This window comes from Orcinus orca, chromosome 10 (assembly GCF_937001465.1).
Source record: "Orcinus orca chromosome 10, mOrcOrc1.1, whole genome shotgun sequence".
Lineage (NCBI taxonomy): Eukaryota > Metazoa > Chordata > Mammalia > Artiodactyla > Delphinidae > Orcinus > Orcinus orca.
The window spans coordinates 76,769,743-76,793,979 of record NC_064568.1 but is presented as its reverse complement, the minus strand read 5'-3'; the positions used below and the strand labels follow the sequence as shown (position 1 = coordinate 76,793,979).

The following is a 24,237-nucleotide window of genomic DNA, read 5'->3' as shown; positions in this document are numbered from 1 at the left end:
ATTCATTGGCTGTCACTGGGACAAGTTGCTCACTTAGACACGAGGCAAGACATTTCTGTTTTAACCCGAATTGTTAAAAGATCCATGGCTCCTTTTATTAAACTGAATTATTTTTCCCTGGTTGACTTCTGCTTTCTTAGTGCCACACACGAAAAATATTTCCTCTTTCAGAGTTTGAAGGCAACTGTGATTTCACTCAAGAATTCTTGCCTGTGCTTCCCTATGCTATGTCTACCCAATGCCCCTGTTTCTTAGATGACATGACTTTTGACCCCTCAATAAGATGGGATAGTTTCCTTAGGAAAAAATTCCAGTTTTTCTGTTCTAGGGGGTACTCAGAATCAGCCATGTTAGTTTCTGCATGTTCAGGGCACTCAAGATTATCATCACACCACCCCTCCCAAGGTGCCATTTGCCTTTTTCATAGATCACACATCACACTATTAATGGGGTGATTTTACTTGACAGTGAAGCTAGTATGAACATCTCCATGGATACTTACAATTTTATTTTTCCTGCCATGGCTCTCTGCTGTTCTCATGGGCTTATTTGTGATTTCCCTCTCCTTCTATATCTAGTTTAAGATTGTCTAGATCAGAACTCCCATGGGCAAAATGCATGGCTCCCCATTCTCACGAGCTACACCCCATTCCTAGGAAGGTCGTATTTTTTAGGATTCTGCAATTCAGAAATCTAAATCTCATGCATATAGTTAACCCTGTGACAATAATGGTATCCGACAGAATCAGATGTCTCTTTGAGTTCTCTTTCCCTGGATTTGTACCATATCAAATGTTGTTAGGAGTGAAAAGTGGGAGTTTTGGAAAGATTAATTCCTTGTGTAGAAACCCAGTAATGTCTAGATCATCTAATTCTAGATGATCTAAATCTAGATCATCTAGATCATCTAGATCATCTAATTTTATTGAGGGGGAGAGAATATATTCACTTACGCCGGAAATATTTATTCAGTTGCTACTTCTTTGATGCTGATCAGGCATCTTTAAGTGTCAAGTGGCTAGTCTTCGTGGTAGGAACCATACTGTCTTCATTTTAGGTCTTTTATTGTTTATTTAATAAGTTCTGTCGGGTCTTCTGAGGATCTTGGATGAAAACATTTTCACATTGTAGCAAAGTAATGAAACAGTTGAGAAGCTTCCACTCTCCAGGCTTCCTCTTCCTTTAAAAGGAGTCCAATTCAATCATTTATATTCTCATTGCCACCTACTTTGTAATATTTAAATAAACAGTTATTTTTGCTCTTGGTGGTGTTGGGGGAGGGGCAGTGTTTTTTGTTTTTTTATTTTTAATGACTCTTTTTTGCCCTATAAATAACTTTCCTTTCTATTGGCTCTCCAACCAGACCCATAGCAAATATTCACGGGCATCCCTGCTTGTGTCTCATTTTAGTGACATGGGCTCACATCATGGACGTTCACTGAAGTCTGAAACTTGTTTACAGCCTTATTAGTGGTGGATGGCAACCGCCTCTGTAGTGCCAGGTTCCTCTGATCTTGACAAGCTTGTACATAGTAATAAGTGGCTTTAATTCACATATTATTTTGGAGCCTTCAGAAGACATTCACTTGCTTCCTTTCGCTTGATATTCACAGTAGACAAGACCGCAGTCTTTCTCCATTTTGCTAACATGGAAACCACAGCTCAGAAAACATGCAACTTACAGAAGAACCAGAACCCAAGTAGGCCCCTGGGGCTCTTTCCAATATTTCATATAAATGTCTCTTCTCTGCATCTCAAGAAATTTTGAGGTTCTCCCTGGGGAGACTTTATATTTTAAAAGTAAATGGTGGTTTTTCTTTTCCAGATAAATGTAATGATGGAAATATATACTTTCTAAATGTCAAACAACAGAAGAATAGTTAAATAAATTATGACAGATCTATACACTGGGATTCTATGTGGCAATTAAAATTAATGTTTCAAAGAATATGTAATGATACAGGGAACTGCTCTTGGCTGTATCAGTGTGGGATACTAAACAGCAAGCTCTCAATTTTGTTTCAGAATTACGCATGAAAAAACAACGCTGGAACTAAATATGCCAAAATATTAACGGAGTTTTCTGGATAGCAGGATTATGGTTTTCTTTTCTTTTTTCATACCTTTCTGATTTTGCCAGTTTTTTCTTCAGTAAACTCATATAATCAAAAAAACATACATGTTATCTTAGTTATACTCCACAAATTTTTACTTTTAGCTAAAGGAATCCTTTGAGTGGTTCTTGTTATCTTTCATTTTTAAAATTAAATCTGAAATGAGTGGGTTAATTTTTATTATTAGTGTATACATTTGAAATAAATAATATTTTTAGAGTATATATTTTAAGTCGATCATTGTAACTCACTTGCTGGTCTGTTTTTTCCTGACAGTGACCCCTTTTTACATAATTCATTAACTCAGTCAAATATTTTGAGGGCTTTCTAGATGTACCAGGCTGAAGATACCTTGGACGAAGGCAGCTCAGTCTCTGCTCTCAAGAAATACCATTCTGGTTGGAGATACAGTAGTCGCAGTGCAGAATGAACTGTGCGAGGGCTAGGCTAGGCTGGTACTCAGGGACTGCAAAGAAAGGATGCTAAATTCATGGGTCCTGGGGGAGGTCGGAGAACCCTCCTGGAAGAGTTGCCTTTTGAGCTGAAAGCAGCTGTTCTCTTTTGGATGACCAACCTCAGATTTAGAAATAATGACAACATAAGTAAATCTTCTTAAGCTATGTAGTCAGTTGTTGCTGGAATTCCTTTCATCTTCAGCATTTCCCTTTCTGTCTGTTTATGTGGGTTTACTGAAGGTTAGTGGTTATACCAAAGCATAATAGTCTTGCTCTGAGATGATCCTAATGATGTGCTTTTATAGTGCTTCCGAGTACATATCCTTTTACGAGTGATTAACACTGATTTTGATCACTTTTTCATCCCTATTTCATTCCTCTGCCTCTTCCTACTTAGCCGAGGGAGGCAGATAGGGTTTTTTGTTCCTGTTTTACAAACATAAACGGAGTCACAGAATGATCAATAGATTTCTCCAAATTATGAGGTGAGTCAGCAGTGGAACTGGGAAGAGAAACCAGGGTTTCTTTGTTCAACGCTCTGACTTCTAAAGTATTTCTCCATGTAAGTAGAATAAGTTGTTTGCCAAAAATGCATTCACCTTTTAAATCTTGACTGAAAGTAATGAGCTTAAAATAAAGTCTTACAGAGGTAATCGTATTGTTACAGCTTAGAACAGAAGTTAAGGCTATTTGGGTAGATTAAAATGAGTCCTGAGTGAGGCTTAATATTTGGTCTATTTAATTAATTTGTTCAGCAATGGATTTTAATTCTCTTTGAAAAAAAGAATAATTGAAACAGTGTCAGACCCGTTTAAGAACATTATGGGATCCATTCTGATTAATTTTTAAAATGTTATCTAAGAAGGACAGGATTAAAAATGAAACCAAAATTGACAATATCTATATTTCATGATACTGGATGATTGTAACTTTATTATCAGAAGGTTTTCCTATAATCCATTGATGAAAATACACCGGACCCTTGAACAAGATGGGTTTGAACTGTGCAGGTCCACTTATACACAGAATTTTTTCACGGAGTACGTTCTACAGGATCTGAGGTTGGTTGAATCCGCAGATGTGGAACCCTATATAAGGAGGGCCGACTCTAAAGTTATACTTGAATTTTCAACCGCGTGGTCTCTTGGTGCCCCTGACCCCCACGTTGTTCAAGGGTCACCTGTAAAAGTGTCTTAATGTTCTTAGTAATTATTTTTACTATTAAAATAATTAGTACTCTAATAATAATGTGATAGTCATTATGCATATTATGCTAAAATATCTGAAGCAACAGTGTAAATGAATATGAAGGGAAATAAATACTTTTAAGTATTTCATTGAAGTTTTTTCTTCTAATTAAAAATATTCATAGGGAATTCCTCCAGTGGTTAGGACTCTGCACTTTCACTGCCAAGGGCCTGGGTTCAGTCCCTGGTCAGGAAACTAAGATCTCACAAGCTGTGCAGTGTGGGCAAAAAATAATAATAAAAAAATTTGTTTTAAATAAAAATGTTCATATATTTTGAATTCATTATGGGAAAAAATAAAGCTTAAACCATGTACCATATTTTTATTTAAAATACGTATTTTATTGATTTAAATACAGAAAATGTTGCATTAATTGGAGTTTTGAGAACTTTAGAATACAGGAATGGTTCTATTATATTTTATATAGAATGACATTTTTATTTTCCACAATTGTAGTGATCTAATTTTTTAGTTATTATTTCAGATTCTTTCATTTTTGGCTCCTGTATCCAACCAGGCCTAAGATTTTCTATGTAATGCATCATTTATATTGCCATCAAATACTGTTTATCAGGATGCCATTTAGGCTTTGTTTCTAGGAAAAATGAAAAAACAACCTCATCACAATACTGCATTCAGAGTTCGAGAGGGATATAAGTAGAAACCCATACTTGTGTGGGAATCTAGAATTTACGTCTTACCTAAACTTGGCAAGGGCAGAGTGACACTTTGCGGTACTGCCTTTCTGTCTTTTACCCTGAGGTTCTGCATTGCTGGGATTGGGGGAAACAGAGGATGATCCAGCAGCCACGTGGTAATTGCCAGGCAGTCTTATCTGGGTACCCATGGGCAAGTTATTTCACCTTCTGGGACTTTAATCACTGATCTTTGAACAGAATAGTATGATAGACATGAAAATAGATACAAAGGAAAAATATAGACATTGACTGTTGTTGAAGTATGCAGGAAAGCTGATGAAATCTATTGAATTATGTACCAGTATCAAAAATTGGAAAAAGTCTCCAACTGGCTGCAGTTGGGTAGAATTTTGAATGTAAGGGGTAATGAAAGAATAGAATCATGGAACACAGGTAGATGAGATTAATACTGGAAAGCTTCACACTGGGGACTCTGAGGGTGGGGAATCTGTATACCTCGGATCAGCCAAGATAGTAGTGATTTTTTAAGATCCAGAGTTCACAAATTAGAGTAACAACCCCAGGCAGAAGAGGGTGTGTGTGTGTGTGTGTGTGTGTGTGTGTGTGTGTGTGTGTCTGTGTGTCCTCATTTGGATGGATGATTAACTATTAGAGTTACCCTAATCAGGATTCAGGTGGTGATGAAATAGGTTGTACTTCCTTAAATATAGACTTGCAGTAATTTTGATCTGCTTCACTTCCGTGGTATAGGAGAGCAGACTTTCGTGCCAAACTCCCTGAGTTTGAATCCTAGTCCTGCCATTTTGTCATGGACCCTGTCAAAGTTACTTAATTGCTTTGTTCCTTAGTTTTTCCCCTCCGTAAAATGGGGATAATATTGGTACCAATCACATAGATGGAGATTTCATAGGTCAGTTAAGGCACGCAAATCATTTAGAATCATTCCTGGAACTCAAGAAGTGATAAGCATTAGCAGTAATGGTCGTGGTATTATATAATTCATCATGTAACTTATCAAAGCACTTTCCTATGTGCATTTTTGTCTGAATCCATTTGATTCTCTTAAGGAAGCAAGGCTCAGAGAACTTACATAACTTTCCTAGGTTCCCAGTCTAGTAAACACTGAATAGCTAGGCTGGAGCCCCTGGCCTCCAACTCCAGTCCTGCCCAAGTGGGGTTTTTTTTTGCCCATAGCTGGGACTGGATTCTTGCCCAGAAGCAGAGCTGTGTGGGAAGTTGTAACTCAGAGATCAAGGGGAAAATGTGAACTTGCTGGGTCTTCCCCCTTCTAACAGCCCCTGCTTCTCTTCCTAATCACACTCCCCTCTCTTGCCCCCGACACTCCAGAACTGCGACCTTCAAACCAAGCTTTAAGGAATCGAATCCTACTCTAACATGCATCCGTCTCTGTATCCTCAGGAATGAGGGGAGACTCTTATTTCATTGGGACGAGGAGCCTGGGGCAGCAGGGGCACATCCCGGAAGATGGAGGACTCTTCCTGCTCTGCTGCATAGACAGAGACTGGGCTGTGACTCAGTGTTTCACGGAGGAGGCCTTTCAAGCAATCACGGACTTCACGGACCTCCCAAACTCACTGTTTGCATGCAACGTCCACCAGTCGGTGTTTGAAGGGGATGAGAGCAAGGTAAGAAGCCTTTCTGCTCCTGAAACAGGGGGAGATGTGGCATTATCCCCCCAATATTTCCATTGCTTCTTTGTGGTTAATGTTTGGAAGTTTTTGAAAATGTTTACTTGGCACTTTTCTTGGCATGCATAGCAAGAGCAGAAAAGCCTGTTCTATTATCAGTTGACATTGGAGGTACACACAACAAGATTGTATGGGAGACGGTGTTGAATCAGATCTCGATGTCTGCCACTCAGAGGTCTGTCTAACAATGGTGTTGGGAATAGTGATTGCAGGGGATACCCCTTGGGCTAGGAAGCAGATGTTGTTTAAAAAAAAAAAAAAGTTTTATTTTCCCCTATTCTGCCCAAAGCTTAATTTGCCTTTCCCTACGCAGCACAAGCTCTCTTTCCCCCTTACTCTTCCTGCAGTTTGATGACTGTTCTAACAATAGTTTCTTAAATTGGACCCCAAGTTCTGCAGCACTTATTAGGTAAATTGGTTGGCCATATGAGACTTGCTTTGCTCAAGCGGGTAGAATTGTTTTGGGTGTGTTGTAAGAATTTGCGTGAAAATGCTTAACTCCTTGATTTGAAATAATTAGGGAATGAGGTTGTCTATGTACAAGCATTTTCCAGAATATGAAGCTTCCATTTTAAGAGTCAGCTTGATTTAGTGGAAGCATTCTTGGCCATCAGAGTAAATATTCCTTTTGGAGGTCTTGCGAAAGTTTACTTCGGATTTCTCTGACGTTTTAACAACAGAGTCTAAATGTATCAAACCTTCCCTTGTGGATGTGGATTTCTAATTGTAAAATCTATTACTAGGCTACGTTGTAAAACATAGCCAACATTTTTTGGGGGAAAGAGCCTTTTTTTTTCTACATTAAAGTATGGCTCTGTGTGACATTAAGAGTAGGATTTATGATCGCTGTTTCACAAACTTGGACTGTTTTTGCCAACTGCTGAAGTCCAAACTCTGTTGCCTGAACACAATTACTGGAAGTCTTTGTTCTGAATTTTATTGGTTTTGTAAGCAATCTTGATAGCCCAGAGGATTAGGAATTATTTCAAGCCATATAAAGGTAGTTTTATAATAATATTATTTTGGAGTTGAACAGTTGAAATGATGGGCTAAAAATAATTTGAAGTCCAAGGAATTATATGTGATTAGAACCTCCAGAGCTATCATCAGCAGACTATTTGAAGTAAGAAAATGACACATAGCCTTTTGGAAAGAAACTGGGAATTTTGCTCTTGGATTATAACCAGGTTTTAACACAGATTATAATTTATTCAGAGCACGTCATTTCCCCTGAAATCTACCTGATGTTAACTATGAAACAAAGTTCCGTGTTTTCTTGTTCTCTCATCTATTTAAATATCAACAATTAGAAGGATTTTCCTTAGAGTTTTTTTTACTTTAACATCTTTATTGGAGTATAATTGTTTTACAGTGGTATGTTAGATTCTGCTTTATAACAAAGTGAATCGGCTACACGTATACATATATCCCCATATCTCCTCCCTCTTGCATCTCCCTCCCACCCTCCCTATCGCACCCCTCTAGGGGGTCACAAAGCACCAAACTGATCTTCCTGTGCTATGCCGCGGCTTCCCACTAGCTATCTATTTTACATTAGGTAGTATATAAAAGTCCATGCCACTCTCTCACTTTGTCCCAGCTTACCCTTGCCCCCGCCATGTCCTCAAGTCCATTCTCTATGTCTGTGTCTTTATTTCTGTCCTGCACCTAGGTTCTTCAGTACAATTTTTTTTTTTTAGATTCCATATCTATGTGTTAGCATACAGTATTTGTTTTTCTCTTTCTGACTTACTTCACTCTGTATGACAGACTCTAGGTCCATCCACCTCACTATAAATAACTCAATTTCGTTTCTTTTTATGGCTGAGTAATATTCCATTGTATATATGCGCTACATCTTCTTTATCCATTCATCTGTTGATGGACACTTAGGTTGCTTCCATGTCCTGGCTATTGTAAATAGAGCTGCAGTGAACATTGTGGTACATGACTCTTTTTGAATTATGGTTTTCTTGGGGTATATGCCGAGATTGTTGGGGATCTTGGCATATTGAAGTGGGATTGTTGGGTCATATGGTAGTTCTATTTTTAGTTTTTTAAGGAACCTCCCTACTGTTCTCCATAGTGGCTGTATCAATTTACATACCACCAACAGTGCAAGAGTGTTCCCTTTTCTCCACACCCTCCCCAGCATTTATTGTTTGTAGATTTTTTGATGATGGCCATTGTGACTGGTGTGAGGTGATACCTCATTGTAGTTTTGATTTGCATTTCTCTAATGATTTGTGATGTTGAGCATCCTTTCATATGTTTGTTAGCTATCTGTAGTCTTTTTTGGAGAAATGTCTATTTAGGTCTTCTGCCCATTTTTGGATTGGGTTGTTTGTTTTTTTGATATTGAGCTGCATGCGCTGCTTGTAAATTTTGGAGATTAATCCTTTGTCAGTTGCTTCATTTGCAAATATTATCTCCCATTCTGAGGGTTGTCTTTTGGTCTTGTTTAAGGTTTCCTTTGCTGTGCAAAAGCTTTTAAGTTTCATTAGGTCCCATTTGTTTATTTTTGTCTTCATTTCCATTTCTCTAGGAGGTGGGTCAAAAAGGATCTTGCTGTGATTTATGTCATAGAGTGTTCTGCCTATGTTTTCCTCTAAGAGTTTTATAGTGTCTGGCCTTACATATAGGTCTCTAATCCATTTTGAGTTTATTTTTGTGTATGGTGTTAGGGAGTGTTCTAATTTCATTCTTTTACATGTACCTGTCCAGTTTTCCCAGCATCACTTAGTGAAGAGGCTGTCTTTTCTCCATTGTATATCCTTGCCTCCTTTATCAAAAATAAGGTGACCATACGTGCATGCATGGGTTTATCTCTGGGCTTTCTATCCTGTTCCAGTGATCTATATTTCTGCTTTTGTGCCAGTACCATACTGTCTTGATTACTGGAGCTTTGTAGTATAGTCTGAAGTCAGGGAGCCTGATTCCTCCAGCTCCATGTTTCCTTCTCAAGATTGCTTTGGCTGTTTGGGGTCTTTTGTGTTTCTATACAAATTGTGAAATTTTTCGTTCTAGTTCTGTGAAAAATGCCATTGGTAGTTTGATAGGGATTGCATTGAATCTGTACACTGCTTTGGGTAGTATAGTCATATTCACAATATTGATTCTTCCAATCCAAGAACATGGTATATCTCTCCATCTGTCTGTATCATCTTTAATTTCTTTCATCAGTGTCTTATAGTTTTCTGCATACAGGTCTTTTGTCTCCTCAGGTAGGCTTATTCCTAGGTATTTTATTCTTTATGTTGCAATGGTAAATGAGAGTGTTTCCTTAATTTCTTTTTCAGATTTTTCATCATTAGTGTATGGGAATGCAAGAGATTTCTGTGCATTAATTTTGTACCTGCTACTGTACCAAATTCATTGATTAGCTCTAGTAGTTTTCTGGTAACATCTTTATGATTCTCTATGTATAGTAGCATGCCATCTGCAAACAGTGACAGCTCTACTTCTTCTTTTCCAATTTGGATTCCTTTTATTTCTTTTTCTTCTCTGATTGCTGTGGCTAAAACTTCCAAAACTATGTTGAATAATAGTGGTGAGAGTGGAGAACCTTGTCTTCCTTCTGATCTTAGAGGAAATGGTTTCAGTTTTTCACCATTGAGAATGATGTTGGCTGTGGGTTTGTTATATATGGCCTTTATTATGTTGAGGTAGGTTCCCTCTATGCCTACTTTTCTGGAGGGTTTTTATCACAAATGGGTGTTGAATTTTGTCGAAAGCTTTTTCTGCATCTATTGAGATGATCCTATGGTTTTTCGCCTTCAATTTGTTAATATGGTGTATCACATTGATTGACTTGCATATATTGAAAAATCCTTGCATTCCTGGGATAAACCCCACTTGATCATGGTGTATGATCCTTTTAATGTGCTGCTGGATTTTGTTTGCCAGTTTTTTGTTGAGGATTTTTGCATCTATGTTGATCAGTGATGTTGGCCTCTGGTTTTCTTTCCTTGTGACATCTTTGTCTGGTTTTGGTACCTAGGGTGATGGTGGCCTCGTAGAATGAGTTTGGGAGTGTTCCTCCCTCTGCTGTATTCTGAAAGAGTTTGAGAAGGATAGGTGTTAGCTCTTCTCTAAATGTTTGATAGAATTCGCCCGTGAAGCCATCTGATTCTGGGCTTCTGTTTGTTGGAAGATTTTTAATCACAGTTTTAATTTCAGTGCTTGTGATTGGTCTGTTCATATTTTCTACTTCTTCCTGGTTCAGTCTTGGAAGGTTGTGCTTTTTGAAGAATTTGTCCATTTCTTCCAGGTTGTCCATTTTATTGGCATATAGTTCTTGTAGTAATCTCTCATGATCCTTCGTATTTCTGCCGTGTCAGTTGTTACTTCTCCTTTTTCATTTCTAATTCTGTTGATTTGAGTCTCTCCCTTTTTTTCTTGATGAGTCTGGCTAATGGTTTATGAATTTTGTTTATCTTCTCAAAGAACCACGTTTTAGTTTTATTGATCTTTGCTATCATTTCCTTCATTTCTTTTTCATTTATTTCTGATCTGATCTTTACGATTTGTTTCCTTCTGCCAACTTTGCAGATTTATTGTTCTTCTCTAATTGCTTTAGGTGTATGGTTAGGTTGTTTATTTGAGATGTTTCTTGTTTCTTGAGGAAGGATTGTATTGCTATAAACTTCCCTCTTAGAACTGCTTTTGCTGCATCCCGTAGATTTGGGTTGTCGTGCTTTCATTGTCATTTGTTTCTGGGTATTGTCTGATATCCTCTTTGATTTCTTCAGTGATCTCTTGGTTATTAAGTAGTGTATTGTTTAGCCTCCATGTGTTTTTATTTTTTACAGATTTTTTCCTGTAATTGATATCTAGTCTCATAGCATTGTGGTCAGAAAAGATACTTGATACAATTTCAGTTTTCTTAAATTTACCAAGGTTTGATTTGTGACCCAAGATATGATCTCTCCTGGAGAATGTTCCATGAGCACTTGAGAAGAAAGTGTATTCTGTTGTTTTTGGATGGAATGTCCTATAAATATCAATTAAGTCCATCTTGTTTAATGTATCATTTAAAGCTTGTGTTTCCTTATTTATTTTCATTTTGGATGATGTGTCCATTGGTGAAAGTGGGGTGTTAAAGTCCCCTACTATGATTGAATTACTGTCAATTCCCCCTTTCTTGGCTGTTAGTATTTGCCTTATGTATTGAGGTGCTCCTATGTTGGGTGCATAAACATTTACCATTGTTATATCTTCTTCTTGGATTGATCCCTTGATCATTATGTAGTGTTCTTCTTTGTCTCTTGTAATAGTCTTTATTTTAAAGTCTATTTTGTCTGATATGAGAATTGCTAATCCATGTTTCTTTTGATTTCCATTTGCATGGAATATCTTTTTCCATCCCCTCACTTTCAGTCTGTATGTGTCCCTAGGTCTGAAGTGGGTCTCTTGTAGGCAGCATATATACAGATCTTGTTTTGTTTCCATTCAGCCAGTCTATGTCTCTTGGTTGGAGCATTTAATCCATTTACATGTAAGGTAATTATCGAAATGTATGTTCTCATTACCATTTTCTTAATTGTTTTGGGTTTGTTATTGTAGGTCTTTTCCTTCTCTTGTGTCCTGCCTAGAGTAGTTCCTTTAGCATTTGTTGTAAAGCTGGTTTGCTAGTGCTGAATTCTCTTAGCGTTTGCTTGTCTGTAAAGGTTTTAATTTCTCCATGAATCTGAATGAGATCCTTGCTGGGTAGAGTAATCTTGGCTGTAGGTTCTTCCCTTTCATCACTTTAAATATGTCCTGTCACTCTCTTCTGGGTTGCAGAGTTTCTGCTGAAAGATCAGCTGTTAACCTTATGGGGATTCCCTTGTATGTTATTTGTTGTTTTTTTCCTTGCTGCTTTTAATATTTTTTCTTTATAGTTAATATCTGATAGTTTGATTAACATGTGTCTTGGTTTGTTTCACCTTGGATTTATCCTGTATGGGACTCTCTGTGCTTCCTGGACTTGACTGACCATTTCCTTTCCCACATTAGGGAAGTTTTCAACTGTAATGTCTTCAAATATTTTCTCAATCTCTTTCTTTTTCTCTTCTTCTTCGGGACCCCTGTAATTCGAATGTTGGTGCATATAATGTTGCCCCAGAGGTCTCTGAGACTGTCCTCAATTCTTTTCATTCTTTTTTCTTTATTCTGCTCTGCGGTAGTTATTTCCACTATTTTATCTTCCAGGTCCCTTATCCGTTCATCTGCCTCAGTTATTCTGCTATTGATTCCTTCTAGAGAATTTTTAATTTCATTTATCGTGTTGTTCATCATTGTTTGTTTGCTCTTTAGTTCTTCTAGGTCCTTATTAAACATTTCTTGTATTTTCTCCATTCTATTTCCAAGATTTTGGATCATCTTTACTATCATTGCTCTGAATTCTTTTTCAGGGAGACTGCCTATTTCCTCTTGTTTTGTTTGGTCTGGTGGGTTTTTACCTTGCTCCTTCATCTGCTGTGTGTTTCTCTGTCTTCTCATATTGCTTAACTTACTGCGTTTGGGGTCTCCTTTTCACAGGCTGCATGTTCATAGTTCCCGTTGTTTTTGGTGTCTGCCCCCAGTGGCTAAGGTTGGTTCAGTGGGTTGTGTAGGCTTCCTGGTGGAGGGGACTGGTTCCTGTGTTCTGGTGGGTGAGGCTGGATCTTGTCTTTCTGGTGGGCAGGACCGCATCCTGTGGTGTGTTATGGGGTGTCTGTGACCTTATTATGATTTTAGGCAGCCTCTCTGCTAATGCATGGGGTTGTGTTTCTGTCTTGCTAGTTGTTTGGCATAGGGTGTCCAGCACTGTAGCTTGCTGGTCATTGAGTGGAGCTGGGTCTTAGCGTTGAGATGGTGATCTCTGGGAGGGCTTTTGCCATTTGATATTATGTGGAGCCAGGAGGTCTCTGGTGGACCAATGTCCTGAACTTGGCTCTCCCACCTCAGAGGCACAGGCCTGACAGCCATCCAGATCACCAAGACCCTTTCAGCCATATGGCTCAGAAGAAAAGGGAGAAAAAAAGAAAGAAGAAAGAATACAGTAAAATAAAATAGAAGTTATTAAAATAAAAATATTATTAAAAATAAAAAATTAAAAAGTAATAAAAAAAAGAAAGAAGAGAGCAACCAAACCAAAAAACAAATCCACCAATTTTAGCAAGTCCTAAAACTATACTAAAAAATAAAAAACAAAAATGGACAGACGGAACTCTAGGACAAATGGTAAAAGCAAAGCTATAGAGACAAAATCACACAAAGAAGCATACACATACACAGTCAAAAAGAGAAAAAGGAAAAAGAAAATCTATATATATGTATAAAAAAAAGGAAGAGAACAACCAAATCAATGAACAAATCTACCAATGATAATAAACTTTAAGTACTAAGCTAAGATAAACAGAAAACCAGAAAGAAATTAGATGCAGAAAGCAAACCCCAAGTCTACAGTTGCTCCAAAGTCCACCGCCTCAATTTGGGATGATTCATTGTCTATTCAGGTATTCCACAGATGCAGGGTACATCAAGTTGATTGTGGAGATTTAATCTGCTGTTCCTGAGGTTGCTGGGAGGGATTTCCCTTTCTCTTCTTTGTTTGCACAGCTCCCGGGGTTCAGCTTTGGATTTGGCCCTGCCTCTGGGTGTAGGTTGGCCACAGGCATCTGTTCCTGCCCAGACAGGAGGGGGTTAAAGGAGCAGCTGATTTGGGGGGCTCTGGCTCACTCAGGCCAGGGGGAGGGAGGGGTACGGATGCGGGGAGAGCCTGCAGTGGCAGAGGCCAGCGTGATGTTGCACCAGCCTGAGGCATGCCGTGCGTTCTCCTGGGGAAGTTGTCCCTGGATCACGGGACCCTGGCAGTGGCGGGCTGCACAGGCTCCCGGGAGGAGAGGTTTGGATAGTGACCTGTGCTCGCACACGGGCTTCTTGGTGGCGGCAGCAGCAGCCTTAGCGTCTCATGCCCGTCCCTGCTGTCCGCGCTGATAGCTGCGGCTCACGCCTGTCTCTGGAGCTCGTGTAGGTGGCGCTCTGAATCCCCTCTCCTCGTGCTCACCAAAACAATGGTTTCTTGCCTCTTGGGCAGCTCCAGACTTTTCCCTGGACTCCCTCCCGGCTAGCTGTGGTGCACTAGCCCCCTTCAGGCTGTGTTCACGCCACCAACCCCAGTCCTCTCCCTGCGCTCTGACTGAAGCCCAAGCCTCAGCTCCCAGCCCCGCCCGCCCTGGTGGGTGAGCAGACAAGCCTCTCGGGCTGGTGAGTGCTGGTCGGCCCCGATCCTCTGTGCGGGAATCACTCTGCTTTTCCCTCCGCACCCCTGTGGCTGCGCTCTCCTCCGTGGCTCCGAAGCTTCCCCCCTCCACCACCCGCAGTCTCTGCCCGCGAAGGAGCTTCTGGTGCGTGGAAACCTTTCCTCCTTCACAGCTCCCTCCCACTGGTGCAGGTCCCATCCCTATTCTTTTGTCTCTGTTTTTTCTTTTTTCTTTTGCCTACCCAGGTACGTGGGGAGTTTCTTGCCTTTTGGGAGGTCTGAGGTCTTCTGCCAGCATTCAGTAGGTGTTCTGTAGGAGTTGTTCCACATGTAGATGTATTTCTGGTGTATTTGTGGGGAGGAAGGTGATCTCCGCATCTTACTCCTCTGCCATCTTGAAGGTCTCCCCCTTAGAGGTTTAATGGGTGTTTTGATTCTTTCCTGATTAAATCATTCTCAGTAGATTGAAACAAGGAGATTTAGGAAGGAGCTAATCTCAGTCAGGAAGGCTGCTCAAGAATGGTTTATCAGCTGAACCAGAATTGGTTACGTAGAAAGACAGAGGCCTGGGGAGAGTTCTCGGGAGTCTGTCCCCATCTATTTTGATATTCTGATCTGTGACTGAATAATGGATTACCAAATATTCTCATTTAATTTGTATACGAAGTTGGTAAATCGCAGCTTAACAAATAGTATTGGGTTTTAAAGTGACCTTGATAAAATATTGAGATGAAATCAATACGATGTAGTTCAGTGGAACCAGTTTCAAAGGATTTAGATTACATCTTTATAGCCAAGGATGTGAATTTTATAACTAGCCCATGCCTACCTAATGAAAGTTATTAAGTTAGACAGAAAGTCTTCCAGCTTGGTGTGATTTTATAGCCCCCATTCTGTGGACGGTCTCTGGGATATCAAATAATCTGATTCAGTTTTGATTTCATTATATATACAGGGTTTAGGCGGACAAAGCAAGATGATCAGATACCAAATGAATTGATAATAGAGGCACGACCACTGGGACTCTAGGAAAAAAAATGTTTGGGGAGGCTCATGCCTCCCATTTTTACTGCCACATGTTTCTCTTTATATTCCAGACCTTTCTGTTCCTCTCTTTACCTCCATTCTCCCCCCCTCCACTAGCTTAATAAAGCTCACTTGCCTTGTATGTCATTCTCTCAGGATATCCTTCCCACAGTGTTCAAAGTTCATGAATCGGAGCCAGGAATTCTGATGATGTTTATCTTTCCCAAAGGGTGGCCACTGGGGGCACTGTGCAAAGTTGGTGGCAGATATTTTTAGGTAGAGGGAGAAGAATCAAGAATGCTTTCCAGCACTTGTTTCTGCCTGTGGGCCAGGCTGGCCATGGGGATTGTCTAAAGTATTTGGCTTTGGGAAGATGCCTTCGGCAGCCTGGAATTATCTGAGAGATAAGACATCAGAAATGATGCTTGGTTTCCATTTCAGAGGTCCAGGTGGTTAGGTGGTAAGATACGTAACTTGCTTGGGTGAAGTTTTCTTTTCTGGCAAACAGACTTTTGATTCATTGTTTTGTTTTTTTTTGGGGTTTTTTTTTGCGGTACGCGGGCCTCTCACTGTTGTGGCCTCTCCCGTTGCGGAGCACAGGCTCCGGACGCGCAGGCTCAGCGGCCATGGCTCACGGGCCCAGCCGCTCCACAGCACGTGGGATCTTCCCGGACCGGGGCACGAACCCGTGTCCCCTGCATCGGCAGGCGGACTCTCAACCACTGCGCCACCAGGGAAGCCCCGATTCATTGTTTCTTGATATTGAAGGCCTAGAGTTTAGCTTGTTTGTTCAATTATTATAAAGCATACATTTTCCTTAGCTGAGTGGGAATTTATAAAGCTCTTGTTTTCTGACTATCATGGTTAAGTCTTGCAGTAATCTCTTCTCAGTTTTCCCATCTGTCTGAGACACTTTTCCTAAGCCCTTTTCCTTTTTGAGGTAATTTGGAACGTACTGACTTGGCCTGCTCTCAATATAGGTAACGCCGTAGGAGATGAGCTTCTGGTTATGTTTGTTTCTGCTTATCAGTGTGATAAATATTCTGAGATGCTCATTTCTGCTCTCCTGTTTAAATTCTGAGTTCTGACACCTACAGAACATTTTTTTCAAACAGCTTCATGAGACCGTGATGTTCGCTCCAATTTTTTGTTAGGCAGAATTCTGTGCGACTGTATTTTGATTTGATGCTTTTGCAAGGAGCGAGCACATACTTCAGTGTGGCTTGTTGTGGTCCAGATGGTTGGGATTTGTTTACATAACACAAAGGAGAACCAGAGCTGGAGAAAATTGGCATCTGAAACCAATAATGCAGATTGCTGTTTGCATGCTACAGCTTGCAGCATAAATATTTTTGTACGAAACACATTTAGAACCGGGAGCTTCACAGCAGACAACACCTAAAAGTTATTAGGGGGTCAGTTAACCTCTGGCATATTCCCCTGGATTGCCTTTCTACATCCAGCTGGGCTGCAGAAGTCATCTTAAGACAGGTGAGGCTGGAGGGGCACCCCGAGGGCTGCCCTGTGTCTGTGCTGAAGATAAGTAAGGCTCTGCTCGATGGGACACTGGCAGTCACTGGTAGCTAAAGGGGAACAGTGTATCAAACCACCAGGAAACATTTAGCCAAATTCAGGTCAATAAAGAGAAGCTTGAAAGGTGAGTTGTTATTGGCCTCCAAAAAATGTGTATTCATTTAGTTCAGTGGTAATAATAATAATATAACAGCAGTAGCAAACCTTACATAGCCTGTAGCAAGTTGCCTCATACTCTTCCGAAGGCTTTCTAGACATTAAGCCCTTTAATCACCATGACAACCCTATGAGGGCGGTGTCTTTCTGCCTCTCTACCTCCTGGGCACGTGGCAGGGTTGTACTCCCTGGACCCTTCTGTCTAGTTCTGCCCAATGTATTGATATAAGCAGAAGTGACCTGTGTCACTTCCAGGCCAAGCACTTAATTACCAATATTTGACACTGAAGAATGTTCTTTTCACTCTGCTCGGGCAACTGGCAACGTGCCAGGTGTGCCGTTCAGACAGTTTGGCTCACGGACTGAGGGCAAGGATGACACAGCAGGGTCCTGGGTGACCTGTGATAAACATGCAATGTGACTGCAACAAGAAAAGCCTTTGCTGCTTTAAGCCCCTGGAATCTGGGAGTTTGTTGTTAGAATATAACTTAGTCCGCCTAGGTTGATACAGTAAGTATGATTACACAGCGAGGTTGCCCATGGTTTCACAGCTGGAGTGGCAGAGCAGGGATTCAAACCTACAGAGTCTGTGCTCTTAAACATCGTGCGATACTGCCTCTTGATGTACAAATATTTATTGCAAACGGGTATGATGCTTGGCTCTGGGGATGCAGTGGTGAACAAGACAGCATAAACTCATTGAATTTAAAGTCTACCAAAGAAAACAATTCAAATAAAACAAACATAATAAATCCAGTGATGCTAAAATCAAAAGGGCATTTAATATATATTTTCAGCTATACTCGATGCCTTATATACACACACGTACACATGCACAAAAGATTTTCTTGTTTTTGTTATGTTTTGTTTTGCTTTTTAAATAAGCGGGCATTTCTGCCAACCATTAATGGCTGTGTTCTTCCAGAAAGGGCATAAGATCAGAGGCCTAGTGCTTTGGGTTTCTTAGGCTTTGTGCTTCTCATAAATAGATCATCTCAATGCCTCGTGAGTGGCTGGAGTGATTCTAGGTTCAAAGATGTATATCTTTCATTCAGCATCACCACTAATGTAATAAACCAGCTCCTTCTAGAGCTCAGCTGAGGACGCAGTGACCTAGGCTAACACTGGCAGCATTATGCAGTCACTCTCAAGGATTTTGGAAGGTTAATCTGGTTATTTGCAATTTTTACTTGATTCCCCACATAAGATTTGCCTTTACTCCAGTCTGTAGGGGGATGTGAATGTTCCCTTTGTACTTTACAACTGCAGATCTACAATCTCTTATCTGCAGTACCGAAATCTAAAAAGCTCTGGAAACTTTCTTTATAACCCATTTTAAGACAAAACCTCACTTGACCTAATTCATTCAGAATCTAACCAGGGCTGGTGAGAAGCTTCTTCTTGTGTGAATATTCATCCATCTCTCTGCAAAAATATTCCTGTCTTTAACCACCAGGGACTGCCTCAGACCTTGACGGAGCACTACACAACATGAGGTATGCGTACCGTATTACATTCTAAATCCCCAAATTCTGAATTGCAATCATATCAGGCCCTAAGAACTTCAGACGGTGGGTTGTGGACCTGTAGAATATATAAAAATGCAGTCGGGCTTCCCTGGTGGCGCAGTGGTTGAGAGTCCGCCTGCTGATGCAGGGGACGCGGGTTCGTGCCCCGGTCCGGGAAGATCTCACATGCCGCAGAGCGGCTGGGCCTGTGAGCCATGGCCGCTGAGCCTGCGCATCTGGAGCCTGTGCTCCGCAACGGGAGAGGCCACAACAGTGAGAGGCCCGCGTACCGAAAAAAAAAAAAAAAAGCACTCATACCACATGTTCAAAACGAAGGATGAATGCATCACTGAAATCTGAATGCCATCAAGAAGAGTGATTAAATATATTTTTCCCATAATGAGATCTTGTGTTTATTAGAAACAAAGGACACATTGAACACAAGATGGGCCCATTCACTTAGTTTGATAATAATAATAATATTAATTATGGCAGCAGCAAACCTTACATAGCATGTAGCAAGGTGCCAGATACTCTTCAGAATGCTCTCTAGACATTAAGCCCTTTAATCGCCATGACAACCCTTTGGTGTGGATACTGCCTGAGTGACCTTCCCGAGTCAAACTCTGACAATCTCTGAGTCTCCTTCTTTGAGTGTCTACAGTTGAAAGCCTCTGACCTTGACCTGCGGTCACCGCTCATCCTGCCCTCATCCCTTCACCTGGTTCCTGAATAATGGTCTGGTTTGGGTCCAGAGGAAAGACTCCTAGCCCATCAGGGAGAGAGTTACTGTTCCATGCAAGTGGTTGTCTTAACTCAGAGGGGTTTCCGTTGTAAAACATTTATGCCACCCCCATGTGTTTTGCCTCTCTTCATTTGTATTTTTCCTCTGTATACCCTGAAATTCTGGAAGGCAGTCAAAATTTGTATTCTTCTTCGTTGTATTTCCAGCACCTTGCTGGATCTCACACATTGTAGGTAATCAATGTTGAATCGGACCTCCACTTCAGTGGTGACTAAATGAAGATACAGAGGGATGAATTTGCCAGGATTGGCTGATTAATTAGAGAAACAGTAAAGAGCCGAGTGAGGCTTCTGGACGTTGAAGTCTAGTTCATTACCCACCGTACATCTCCATCTCTAAATTCTACCATGGAAAACGGCTTCTAGAAATAAAGGTGACTGTCCATCAGCATAACATTCAAGTCAAAACATATTGAATATAAGACAGAGAGGGCTTCCCTGGTGGCGCAGTGGTTGGGAGTCCGCCTGCCGATGCAGGGGACACGGGTTCGTGCCTCGGTCTGGGAGGATCCCACATGCCGCGGAGCGGCTGGGCCCGTGAGCCATGGCCGCTGAGCCTGCGCGTCCGGAGCCTGTGCTCCGCAACGGGAGAGGCCACAACAGTGAGAGGCCCGCGTACCGCAAAAAAAAAAAAAAAAAAAAAAAAGAGAGAGAACTCAGGTGATTCAATAGCAAGATTCAAATTAAATGTCAATGCATTGAGTCCATAGCACTCTTGCAGTGAAGATATCACATTCACATGAATAAACCTGTTTTACATGTCAGTTTATATTTACGTGGTGTTTTAAGTGTTTAGAAGTGACTGACCTATTTACTAAGCCAGGAGAGTAAAAATTAAGCGTCTTAAACACATTTGTTTCCATAATCACTCCTAGAGGAGAAAAGGGAGAGATAAGAAAAGAAAAAAGAAAAGGCAGCAAGGAAAGATGAAATCCAGTGCTTTAGAAGACCTTAGGAAGCTTGTTATGGGGATAGTTTAAAGCTGGTTGAAAAATTCTTGCTGAGGATACGTACCAAAGGACAAACAAGCAGATTAAATTGTTGTCTGTAGTTTGTGTCACTGAGTATAGGTTGCAAAAAATAAAAATGAAGTGAACTATTGTGACCTAAGGGTGGGGATAGGATAACCAAGCATTAATTTTATTTATTTATTTATTTATTTTAACACCTTTATTGGAGTATAATTGCTTTACAATGGTGTGTTAGTTTCTGCTTTATAACAAAGTGAATCAGTTATACATACGCATATGTTCCCATATCTCCTCCCTCTTGCGTCTCCCTCCCTCCCACCCTCCCTATCCTACCCCTCCAGGTGGTCACAAAGCACCGAGCTGATCTCCCTGTGCTATGCGGCTGCTTCCCACTAGCTATTTTACATTTGGTAGTGTATATATGTCCACAAGCATTCATTTTAAATATTAAAGCAGGAACTTGTTAAATTAGATACCAAATATTCAAGGAATATACTTAGGAGTGTCACCGTTTCTCTTGTGCCATCCTTTACAAGTGGAGGTGACATTTACAGCTTTCTTTGTTGTTTTCAAGAATGTTTAAATTGTAAAAAGACAGTGCCTATCATTGTACTCAGTAAGTTGGTCCTGTTTTCTCTTTTCTCTGGACAATTACTGGGAACCATAATTAGTCACCGCTAATCACTTGGGGACACCTGCCAGATGACAGCCCAGCGTGGGGCAGATTTGAAAGCTGCTGTAGGACATCCTCTGGAACCTTAACCTTTCTTGAAGTGACTAAAATATTCCAGAGGCATATTTAGTGGCTTGCTTCTCCACAGCACTGAGTGACCCCCTGGGGCTCAGGCGCCTGACAAGCCACTTGAAATGCCCCACTTAACAACCTGGAAATAATTGAGGCAGTGGGAAGAATTAAGCCCGAAGCACAGAGAGCTGAGAGTATTTGGTTTCTGTGCCAAAGGAGTGGGCGAGCGTGTATTCCTGATGGAACCTGGGGAAAAACGGCTGCCATGTTCCGAGGAGTCTGGGATGCTATTAAAGAGGGACTTGGAGTTTTCTTCCCTTTTTGGAAAAATGAAGGTGCTTGGAGCCCAGGTCATATGGTTTCCATCAGAGCTACTCGTAGCCTGTTCAGTGACTCTGTGACTTGATAGAAGGGGCTTCCACGGGCAGAAGCCGTTTTAGGGCACACAGCCTGAGGCAAGGCAGGTGAATTTGTAAAAACGGCACCGTTTCCTCTCAGCTGATGGGGTAGATGAAGGCCTGAGTAGTTGTGGTTGGCTTGACAGGGGGAGGGCAGGCTGGATTTCATCCTCCGCTCTCTTCCCGGACCAGGAGCTCTTGAGAAATACACAGAAGGCACACCCATCACAGTGTTCCCGGTCTCATATGATCATTGTCAGTTATTTCCAGTTTAAAAGGATTTATAAATTCAAGGATAATTATTGCGTTCTCTTGCCTAAGAACATTACTTTTTTTAAGATGTGGGTTTGGAGATGGAGCCCAGGGGAAGGGCGGGGGAAGAAGAAGACTTATTGTTATTTTTCCTCGTGCTCACCAGCTAAAGTTGGCCTGGGCTTCACCTGGCCTTTTTCGGCTTTTTTGACTCTGGTCCCAGTTTCGTGGTCACGAAATTCTTAGCCAACTTAGAGATAACCAGAGAAAGTCAGAGATTTTGGACATGAACTTTAAAACTCTGCCAAGGTATCTTTCATTGCAGGCCTGACATTTAGCTCAATGGATGAGATCAGTGTGATATAGATGAGCCAATTGCCGATTCCATTAGTACCACGTGACATTTACTCTGTGAGAGTGGGGTTATTAGTGTGCTGCTCATACATGTATTTCATTATTGTCTACTCAACCATACTCCCCTATACAGAATATATAGAAATATAACATGTAGTTTGTCTTTTTAAGTTTGATCAGTTTCTGGGAATATTTTGATAATGTTCTGTTTTACTGGGAATGTTCTATTTTATAGCATAACCATCGTTTTAAACATAAAAGCCAGCATCTCTATCAGTGTTTTGAGGGGGAGACCCATTGATCAGATGACATAGTTAAGATTTTTCATCAAACGTGTTGAAATATCACTTCTTCTTTTTTTTTTTTTTTTTTTTTCCGGTACGCGGGCCTCTCACTGCTGTGGCCTCTCCCGTTGCGGAGCACAGGCTCCGGACGCGCAGGCTCAGCGGCCATGGCTCACGGGCCCAGCCGCTCCGCGGCATGTGGGATCCTCCCGGACCGGGGCACGAACCCACGTTCCCTGCATCGGCAGGCAGACTCCCAACCACTGTGCCACCAGGGAAGCCCGAAATATCACTTCTTATGCTTTGTTCAGAACCTACATTTTCCCACCAGATTTGTAGCTATTATGAACTCCATACTATTTAGTATATTATTTATACATAGAGTAGACCACCTTATGGATTGCCTAGTCCAACTGGATGATTGTAAGTATCTTGAGGGCAGCAGAGCAAGTTCCTCGTCCTTCTGTGTCCTGCACTGTCCAGCTCTGGACCTAATAGGGGCACTGACAGAGAGGCGGGAGAGCAGAGAGAGGGTTTGGGTTCAGATGCACTTGGGTCCAATTCCTGCCTCATCTACATCCTAATTACATGATCTTGACCAGCTTAACCCCTTTGAATCTCAGTTCTCTCTTTGATGAGATGAGTTCACCATACCTTCTTTATAGGTTTGTTGTGTGATTAAACGAGGTGACATGGATCAAGGAGGTGGCATAAGACTAGATCTTCTTGGTAGACGTTGGTCTCTTCCTCCTTCGTTCTTCTCCCCACCAGATAAACCTGTGACTGTCTCTGGTTCCAGGAAGGAAGAGCTTTTCTAAAACCGTGTAACCCTAGGTGAAAGAAAGGCTTCATTTAGCCAACTCTTCGTAGAGTCCTACTGAAGTTGCCCTAGCCTTCAGTTTCAGGAAAGTTAATCTCAGTTTTTGCGACATGAAAGCTGTTTCTGCATTTGTTGTAGGACACATGTGGTTCAGTCTTCCCCATATAAAGTTCAGGTGATACGTTTCTCTTAGAAGATAGTGCCAAGAAAACTCTGTTGACTCTGGGGAACTGGTATTTTTCTCATTAGGAGAATTATGTAACTTACGTCTTCCCAGGGAGCTCAAAATAAAAATTAATACTCAGCCATAGCCACTCTTTTTATTCTTATTGGTCTTGATATTCTGTTTCTCTTGCATTAACCTAATTGTGTGTATGTGCAGTGCAAAAATTTCTTCTGAATTATCTGATCAAATGTTCATATTTTTATCTGTTCATATTGTTTTATGAAACATGTAAGGAGGCTGGCCAGGAGTTACTAAGGTGTATTTTGCAGATGTTTGAAATTCCACTGTGAATTGAAAAAAAAACACCTAAATTAGTAAATTATATATTTTTAGAATAACACACACATGCACAATTCTTTTGCTATAACTCATGTTGTTTGGAAGAATCATCTTCGAGGGAAAAATGAAGCTTGGCCATCACAATTAACAACAGCATCTTCCACAGCATGTGGGGTCTGCGTGTTTTTAGAAAAGCACCTGGTCACATAACTGTTTCTTAAGTTTGATTCTTAAAGCTGATCCTTATGCTACTATTAATTTGTGAGAAAATGAACATGTATAAGCCATTTGAGAATATGTGTATTTAAGTTTGTTCTTATACTAAATCACTGCTTTTGAACCCTAAAGGCCTAGAGCCAAATTATTTCTTGGGAAGGTACTGCAGTTTCAAGGCCTGGTATTGGTATTGTGTTGTCTCCAGTGGAAAAACTTGGAATAGAAGTCCACTTGCAATGAATCACTGTGTCAG

General features: G+C 40.8%; 1 protein-coding gene across 1 annotated transcript in view; it reads left to right on the top strand.

Moving 5' to 3' along the window:
• The window catches only part of RCAN2 (regulator of calcineurin 2), a 263,958-nt gene that overhangs the window by 40,309 nt on the left and 199,412 nt on the right, over positions 1 to 24,237 (top strand). Inside the window, exon 2 of the mRNA XM_004267514.3 lies at positions 5,896 to 6,122. Within this exon, the coding sequence (XP_004267562.1) occupies positions 5,898 to 6,122 (225 nt within the window). The 5' untranslated portion in view covers positions 5,896 to 5,897. The remainder of the gene's footprint in view (positions 1 to 5,895; positions 6,123 to 24,237) is intronic.